This window comes from Pseudozyma flocculosa (assembly GCF_000417875.1).
Source record: "Pseudozyma flocculosa PF-1 unplaced genomic scaffold scaffold00003, whole genome shotgun sequence".
NCBI classification, from domain to species: domain Eukaryota; kingdom Fungi; phylum Basidiomycota; class Ustilaginomycetes; order Ustilaginales; family Ustilaginaceae; genus Pseudozyma; species Pseudozyma flocculosa.
Genome location: NW_006920871.1, coordinates 1,030,058 through 1,038,115, shown reverse-complemented (window position 1 = coordinate 1,038,115; position 8,058 = coordinate 1,030,058). Strand labels below are relative to the sequence as shown.

Below are 8,058 nucleotides of genomic sequence, written 5' to 3'. Positions count from 1 at the left end.
CGCGACACGCTCCACGCCTTCGGCGTAGTGGGCCTCGGCCGACGTGGGTTCGAGGTCGCCGAGGACTGCACCACAGCTTCGACTCGCGCGCGCGGTCGAGCCGCCCAAACATGACCTGCTGCGCCGTCGAGTCGTTGACGGCGAGGCCGAGGCGCTTGCGCCGGTGCACGTCGACGTCGGCCTCGACCTTGCGGCCCTCGAGCAGCTCGCGGATGATTTCGACGCCCTCCTGCTGCCGCCCCAGCAGGCCGAGGCACTGCACCACCTCCTCCCACAGCTCGATCCGCTCAAAGATTTCGAGGGCGCTGCGCGTCACGCCGAGGCTGGCGTAGCGGCGTGCCAGCTCCGCCTGCATCTCCCACTTGGGCGGTAGGTCGAGCGCGTGGAAGAACTTGAGGCGCTCCTCGAGGCTCGAGTCGTTGGTTGGCATCTGGTCGATGAGCGCCTGCAGCTGCAGCACCGAGCGCTCCACGGTGCGCGTCCGCGTCGCCTCGAGGCGCGCGCGCAGCAGCAGCGACATGGTGTGCACCATCCAGTTGCGCGGATGCGAGATGACGCGCGAGATGAACGACGACATCTGGTTCGACGTCAGGCCATGGCTCGGCTGCGTATTGCGGATGTTGAGGCAGAGCGCCAGCAGCGTGCACTGGTCCAGCACCGCCAGCGGCGGTTGGCTGTTGGGGTCGAGCTGGTCGAGGTCGTCGGCGTCGCCCGACGTGGGCTTGTCGTCGGACGCCGACGCCGCCACCGAGGTCGAGGTGAACTGCGTCTGCTCGAGCAGCACATCGTCGTTGAGCGCATAGGTGCTCGGCATGCCCGCCACCTGGTCCTTGGGGTCCGCCTTGGCCTGCCAGCCGTCGTCTAGCTTCTCCTCGCCGGCCTCTGGTGCCGCATACTCGCTCGGCGACGGCGCGTTCTGTCCCTCCTGCTGCTGATGCTGCTTGTCCTCGTCGTCCTCGCCGCCGTCGACAACCGCGCTCTTGGCCAGCAGCACCAGCTGCGTCTTGGCCTCCTTCTGGTACTTTGTGCGCTTTCCGAGCGCGCCGCCGAGGCGATAGCGCAGGCCATTGATCCTGGCCGCCTCGACAAACTTTTCCGAAGCTTCGCGGTCGTTGCCCAGGCGCTGGAGCGCGACGCCACGTTCCAGGACGAGGCGAGCGCTGAGGGAGGCCCATGGGTTCTTGGTGGGGTCGAGCTGCTGCGCCGGGGTCGTGGTTGAGATCGGCATCGAGGCCGAGGCCGAGGCCGAAGGCGCAGCCAGATCGTACGCCTGCCTATTGGCCTCGAGCATCTCGACGAGCCGGCTGATGGGGTCAAAGACTGACTTGCCGAAGCTGGCGGGCTCGTCGAGGACATGCGAGTGCACTGTCGAGGCCCGCAGCCTCCACCACGGCAGCGTCTCGAGCGCCGCGACGCCGGTGCCCCGGTTCTGCCACAGGGCTTCGAGTACGGCCTTGGCAAAGACGAGGAAGAAGGGCGACTGGCAAAGGTGGTACGCCGGCTCACCCTTGAAGACGAGCGCATCGAGCGAGGCGCGGTGGACGATGCGGCCGATCCTGCGCGCGTCCTTCTCCATCTCCTCCTCTTCGACCTTGCGCGGCGGGAACGAGTCGCTGGCGCTCGTGCGGAGCAGCGCGTAAGGGGTCAGGTCCGAGGGCAGGTCCGGGCCGGTCCAGTTGATCTGCACAAAGGCGTGGAGCGCGGCCACGGCGATGCAGAGCAGCTCGCCCTGCGATGCGGAGCCCGCCAGCTGGGCCGCGACGGCATCAGCGACCGAAATACGTCTGAGGTCCAGGGTGTCGCTGCCACTTGCGTCGTTGGAGGCCGATGCGGCCACCGCAGCCTTGCCGACTTCGACACCGTACGGCTGCAGCAGCTTGAGTGCGGCGGGCGAGGTGAGGATGTCGGCAAAGTCGCCGACGATGGCCTTTCGCGCAAAGTCGGGAAGCGGGTCCGCACCCTCGACAAGGGGCAGGGTGCTGCCGTGGATCAGGTTCCACTCAAAGTGCGTGGGCAGGCGAGCCGGCCCCGCGCCGCCGTCGGCCTTGAGGCCACCCAGCGTCGCCGCTCCCGCCGCCCCTGCCCGTGCCGCCGACTTGAGGGCGCGATAGAAGGAGTCGAGGTCCGGGAACGTGGGCACGTAGACGTCGTCGTCGTCGTCGTCGTTGTCTCCTTGGCCTTTAGCGTCCGAGGCCTGCTCCTCGTCGTCGGCGGTGGCCTGCGCCTGTGGACCGTGGAATGACGATCGGGACATCAGGAAGCCGATGGCGCCCTCGTCGAGGTACGACGTCTTGGACTCGGCCAGGTTGTCGGTCTCGACGAGGACGGCTGCCAGGACGAGATCGGCGAGCTCCTTGGGAAGCAGTGCGGCCGACGCTGCCGATGCGTCGTCTTGCTTGTCGTCGTCGTTGTCGGCGGCAGCGGCGGGGGCAGGGACGGACGCCTGGAGCTGGTGCGAGAGCTGCGTCTTGAAGTGGAGGGCCACGAGCGAGGCGAGGCCGGTCTCTGGGTCGGTGCCCTTGACCTCAGAGTTTGGCGTGACAATGGTGACTTGGAGTTCGGCGAGCTCGGTGGGCGGCAGGTCGGAGTCGATGAGGCCGACGACTCTCATTCCGTGGACCTCTTCCCACTCATTGATGGACTCTGGTGTTGCTGCGAGCTTGGCAGTGCCGCCGACGAGGATGGCGTCCTTGTTGCGCCCGTAGGCGGTGGCGGTCCTCCACGGCTGGTCATCGAGGAAAGTCAGATTCTCTGGGGCGATGAGGGATGCCTGGAGCGCGAGCGAGAGGTCGGGCAGCGAAGCATCGAGCGTCTCGCCGCGCTTTGCCTGGATGACGGGGATGTAGACCTTTTTCCCTGCGGTCGACGGCGATGGCGACGAGGTCGAAGAAGACGACGAGGGCGACTGCTTCGAGGATCTTGGCTGCTGCTGCGCCTGCGACTGTAGATAGGCGTAGGCGATGGCGGCGACGACCTGGTCGAGGGTGGGGTTGGGCGAGGTGACGAGGTAGACGGCATCGTCGAGGTCGTCGTGCTGCGCCAGCCGCGCCTTGGCCGACTTCAGGAAGTGATTGAGCGGCGTGTGCGGCAGCTGCACCGAACGCTCCATGTCGGCGGTCGGCATGCTGGGGTCGATGAGGTGGTAATGTTGGTGGTGGTGGTGGACCTGATGGGGATCGGTCGGTGTTGAGCCGAAGGAAGTGGGGGGAGGGGGGGGCCAGGTGTTGGTTGGGCGCGGCGCTTTTTCCCGGCATTTTCTTCTCGATTTTTTTTCTTGGCCCGACCGCCGTGGCTCGCTCGTTAACGCCGAGTTCCGTCGTCCGGCGAAGGACAGAAGCTTACATAAGACGCCCTTGGACTTCCTCCACCGCTCGCCGCCTGTGGTGGCTGCCCATATGCGTGCAGTCCCTGGTCGCCTTGCGGCGAGGCGCTACCCTGCGGGCGACAGGGAGGAGCGAATGAGAGAGTGTGGAGCAGCAAGGCGAGCCTTTGAGGTCGGTGGCAGGCCAAGCCGGGCCGCTCTACGACGTCGACGAGGCAGCCGGCTGGAGGCTAGGATTCAAGCTGCTTGCGCGCGAGAGGCCCGAGGACGACGTCGAGAGCAGGGAGCCTGCGGCACGGTGACGAGCGAGCCAGGCAGAGGGCAAAAAGAGGGAGGCAGCGGGCCAGGCGAAAGAAAAAAAACAGGTTTGCTGGCTGGCGTGGCCTGCTGAAAATGCGGCACAACGCAGAGGGCGGTCACGCGAAGAGCGAGCGAGCGGGCGAGCGAGCGAGCGCAAGCCAGCAAGCGGCTGCCAAAGAGGCGGCCCGAGTGCCCAGCCAGCCCAGCCCAGCGCCCAGCCAGGGCCACAATCAGGACGTCGTCGCCGGCCAGCAAAGCATCCAGCATCCGGTGTCGAGAGCAGGCCAGGCAGCTAGGGTTGGCGACGAAGAGGCAGCCAGCAAGAGACCGTAGAACAGCCAGACGACCAAGTCGAGGACGGCGAGCGAGAAGAACCAGCCAGAGAGCGACAGATAGAGGGCAGCGAGAGGCGGGGCGCGGATTCGAGGACCATGATGATGGCATGGGGCCGTCGTGGATGGGGCTCTGGCTGTGGCCGCATCTGCTGGCTGGCTGGCTGGCTGGCTGGCGTGGTGGCTGCTTGCGGCTGGCGGCCAGCCTACCTGCCTGCTGCTTGCCGCCCTCGCCCCGGTGCGTCGGCGGTGCTCTCGGCGGGCGAGCGAAAAAGCACGTTGGCCCTGCCAGAGTGCCCGCCAGAGTGCCCGCCCGAGTGGCCGCCTGGCTGGCTCGGTGCGTGTCGCTGTGCCCGTGGCCGCCGTCTGGCTCGCCCGCCCGCTTGGCTGCCTCTCTGGCTGGCGCTGCCTCGCCGCCTTTCCTCATCACAGCCTGTGGGCCAGACGGAGAGGCAGCAACGACTCCACTTTGCTTCGGGCGCGCGCTCAAATCCCCACCTTTGCCCGGCCCTGCCCTGCCCTGCCCTGCCCAACCCAAGCAAGCAAGCAAGCTACCGACCGACGTCGCTCGCGCCCCCTCCGGTCCTCCGACCCGCTCACCCGCCCTCGCCCTCGCCCTCACCGCCGCCGCCGCCGCCGTCGCCGCCACCACCACCACCACCGACATCATCACCTTCCCCACCAGCATCGACACCTCTTCTATCACCTCCATCACCACCATCTTCCGCCCGAGCTGGCCCTTGTCAGCATCCCTCGCGGCAACCTACCGTATCCCTTCTATCAAACGCGCCTCGCGCCTACTCGTATCCGCCCTATCGCCGCCCCCCCTCGTCTATCGCGCGCCGCTGGAATCCCTACCCGCCCGCCTCCCGCTCAATAAGTCAACTTACGTCGAGGCATCCAGCGCTCGGAAAAAGGCGCGGACACTCTTTACCCTCGTCCGTCCGACACGCCCAGCCCGTCGGCGGCCCTCAAAATCCACCGGCAGACCCCTCCTCTGGCAGTCTTCACGCGGCCGACCAAAACCTCGGTCTCAACGCCCGTCGTGCCAGTCGCGGCCGCCGTAACATCTTCCCCTTTCCCCAGTGCGAGCCCGCCTCCATCCCGCGTGCCGCTGTGCAACCCCTCGATCTGGCAACGCCTGGCCAGCCATCCGGCCTTGCACAAATCGAGACCGCCGTCCACCCCGACAGGGGCGACAGCAAAACTGCCGCCGACCATACCCTCGTCCACGCGCTCCCTTCTTCCTCCCGTCGCTTGGTCGAGCTCGACCTAGGAACACTCTCGTGTGTCCAACGACGCCTCTGCATCACTTCGCCCCCTCCCCGTCTCTTCCTCCTTCATCACCTCGGACGCCCTGTCGCGACACGCGACGCTCCCTCCGGATCCCGCTCCTGCGTGCTCGTCCTCGTCTTTCGTGCCCGTGCCCGGCACTGATCCTCGTCGCACGGACTCATGGTTACCGTCGTACCCCGCTCCAAGAAACGGCGCACCCTTCCGGACCAAGAGACCCAGCTCGATCCCCTACCCATGTCATCAACCATGCTAGCCCACCACCAGGCGCCTCCACAGCCGCCTCCCCAGCCCAACTACCCACAGCCAGGTCCCAGCAGCGCTGCCGGACCAACCTCGACGCGTTCGACGCGTCCATTGCCAGGCCTATCGACGGTTAGCGAGGTCATCGGAGGCAAGGTGAGTGTCTGATCTCCGCCCGAGTCGCTCGGCCAGCCGCTCCAGCCCTCTGCCGCAGCTGGGGGCGTTTCGACGACGCACAGCCCGTCACCTGGCCGCCGTCAATCGCCGTCGTGCCGACTCTGGCTGATGCAAGGAACCGGAGCCCGTCGCGTCGAATCCCTGCTCCAGCCCTTGCTCTCGTGATGGCATTCGTTCCGCCCCCCGCTGACCCTCGCTCTCCCTCTTCTGGTCTGCTCCGCCTTGATCCTCGCCGCGCACCCTCTTGCGTCGATACGCAGGTCCAGGAGGTCTTTGTTCTCGACGACGACTCGCCGCCGCCAGCCAATCCGCTCGACTCGCATCCGCTAAGGCCCGACGGCCTCGAAAACTACACGTACGCCAATGCCAACGGCCATCCGGCCTATGGCCATCCCGGCTACGGCGATCCGCGGTACAACGGCGCCGCCAACCACGCCGACGATGGGACAGCTGCGGCAGCCAAGGGCAAGCGCAAGGCGCAGGGCAGCGTGCCCCCAACCGCGCCCGACACCCACCTCCAACAACACCACCACCTCGCTGCCATGCCCCACGATGCGGACCTCATCGCGCCGGCGCCGGGCACGTTGCAGGGGCCACCCGCCGGATCTTCAGTCGCCGGGCCGACGACCAAGCGGCGCAAGCGCAGCCATCCGGTGCAGCCGGGGATCGCGCCGGTCGCCGGCACGGCTGCCAACGGCGCCTATCCGGCTGCTGTCGCCACGATGCCGGGCGCCGCTACCGCGTACAACGCCGGCGCGATGGCGCCCGCGGTCGATCCCAACTACCGAGGTGGCTACCCCGCCAGCAGCGGGGCGCTCGACTATGCGGCGCGCTACGATCCGGCCAGCAACGCGGCGGCAGCGGCGGCAGCCGGACAGCAGCTCGGTTACGACGGCACCGCGAGTGCGCGCGAGGTGAGTGCTGCCGCGCGCCGCACGCATCGCAGACGCAAGGTGGATCCGCTGACCTTGGGCCCCTTCCCTTCCCTCCCGTGCTCTGTTGCGTTGCCACAGTCCTATGCAAGCTCGGCCTCGTTTGCGAACGCGCAGGCGGCCAACCTGCCCGTCGACGACAAGGAGGGGCACTTTATCGTCCGCGAGGGCGAAAACGTCACGTCACGATGTGGGTATCGCCGCCGCCGCCGCCGCCGCCGTCGTTGATCGTCCTGGCACACATGTTCGAAGAAAGCATGCCGCCGGATTGCTGACACTCTTACCCCCCATTCGGCTCCGCCTCGATCATCTCCGATCCTCTGCCTGCAGACAAGATCCTGGGCCAGCTCGGGCAAGGGACGTTCGGCAAGGTGGTCGAATGCTTTGACCGCAAGGAGCGCAAGTACGTGGCCATCAAGATTATCCGCGCGATCCAAAAATACCGCGACGCCAGCCAGATTGAGATCCGGGTGCTCAAGACGCTGCGGGAGCACGACCCGATGAACGACAAGTGAGTGTGCCTCTCCGCCCGTTGCTGGACCGATGGACCTGCTCGATGAGCGAGCCCAGTGCGACCCTGCTGACGCCCGCAATCCGCCTACCATCGCCTGGTCCTTGCCCCTCTTGCGCACTCAGCAAATGCATCCACCTGCTCGACACGTTCAGCTGGAAGAACCACGTCTGCATCGTGTCGGAGCTGCTCGGCAAGAGCGTGTTTGACTTTCTCAAGGAGAACCACTTCAAGCCCTTCCCGCCGCTGCACATCTGGCGGTTTGCCAAGCAGCTGCTCCAGAGCGTCGCCTTCCTGCACCGGCTCAACCTGGTGCACACCGACCTCAAGCCGGAGAACATCCTGCTGGTCAACTCCGACTTTGACGTGCACCTCAGCTCGAGGCGGGCCAACGCCAAGCGCAAGAACGTGCTGCAGAACACCGACATCCGGCTGATCGACTTTGGCAGCGCCACGTTCAACGACGAGTACCACTCTGCGGTGGTCTCGACGCGCCACTACCGCGCGCCCGAAATCATCCTGCAGATGGGCTGGTCGTTTCCGTGCGACGCGTGGTCGATTGGGTGCATCCTGGTCGAGTTCTACACGGGCGACGCCCTCTTCCAGACCCACGACAACCTCGAGCACCTGGCCATGATGGAGGCGGTGCTGGGCGTCATGCCCGACGACTTCCGGCGCAAGGCCGAGACGTACAAGCCGGACCTGTTTCGCGGCGGACACCTCAACTACCCGAACCAGGAGACGCCCAAGAACAGCCGGCGGTACGTGCGGCAGATGAAGAAGCTGTCGGACATTGTGCCGCAGTCGGCGACGCACAACAAGCACAACCAGCGCTTCCTCCACCTCCTCCGCCGGCTGCTCGAGTTTGACCCCAACAAGCGGATAAAGGTGGCAGAGGCCCTCACCCACCCCTACTTTGACCTCCAGCAGCGCGAGTTTCCGTGGTGA

General features: G+C 66.6%; 2 protein-coding genes across 2 annotated transcripts in view; one reads left to right on the top strand and one right to left on the bottom strand.

Moving 5' to 3' along the window:
• PFL1_01454 (uncharacterized protein) overlaps positions 1–3,124 on the bottom strand; it is a gene marked incomplete at both ends in the record, with an annotated part of 4,510 nt that extends 1,386 nt beyond the window's left edge. The window contains one exon of the mRNA XM_007878956.1: positions 44–3,124. Within this exon, the coding sequence (XP_007877147.1) occupies positions 44–3,124 (3,081 nt within the window). The remainder of the gene's footprint in view (positions 1–43) is intronic.
• A 2,285-nt stretch (positions 3,125–5,409) lies between these two features.
• On the top strand, positions 5,410–8,058 carry PFL1_01453 (uncharacterized protein; the record flags this gene model as incomplete). Its single annotated transcript, XM_007878955.1, has 5 exons — positions 5,410–5,646; positions 5,928–6,581; positions 6,681–6,789; positions 6,930–7,110; positions 7,236–8,058. 5 exons carry the CDS (start codon positions 5,410–5,412, stop codon positions 8,056–8,058), a joined length of 2,004 nt encoding a protein of 667 aa, XP_007877146.1.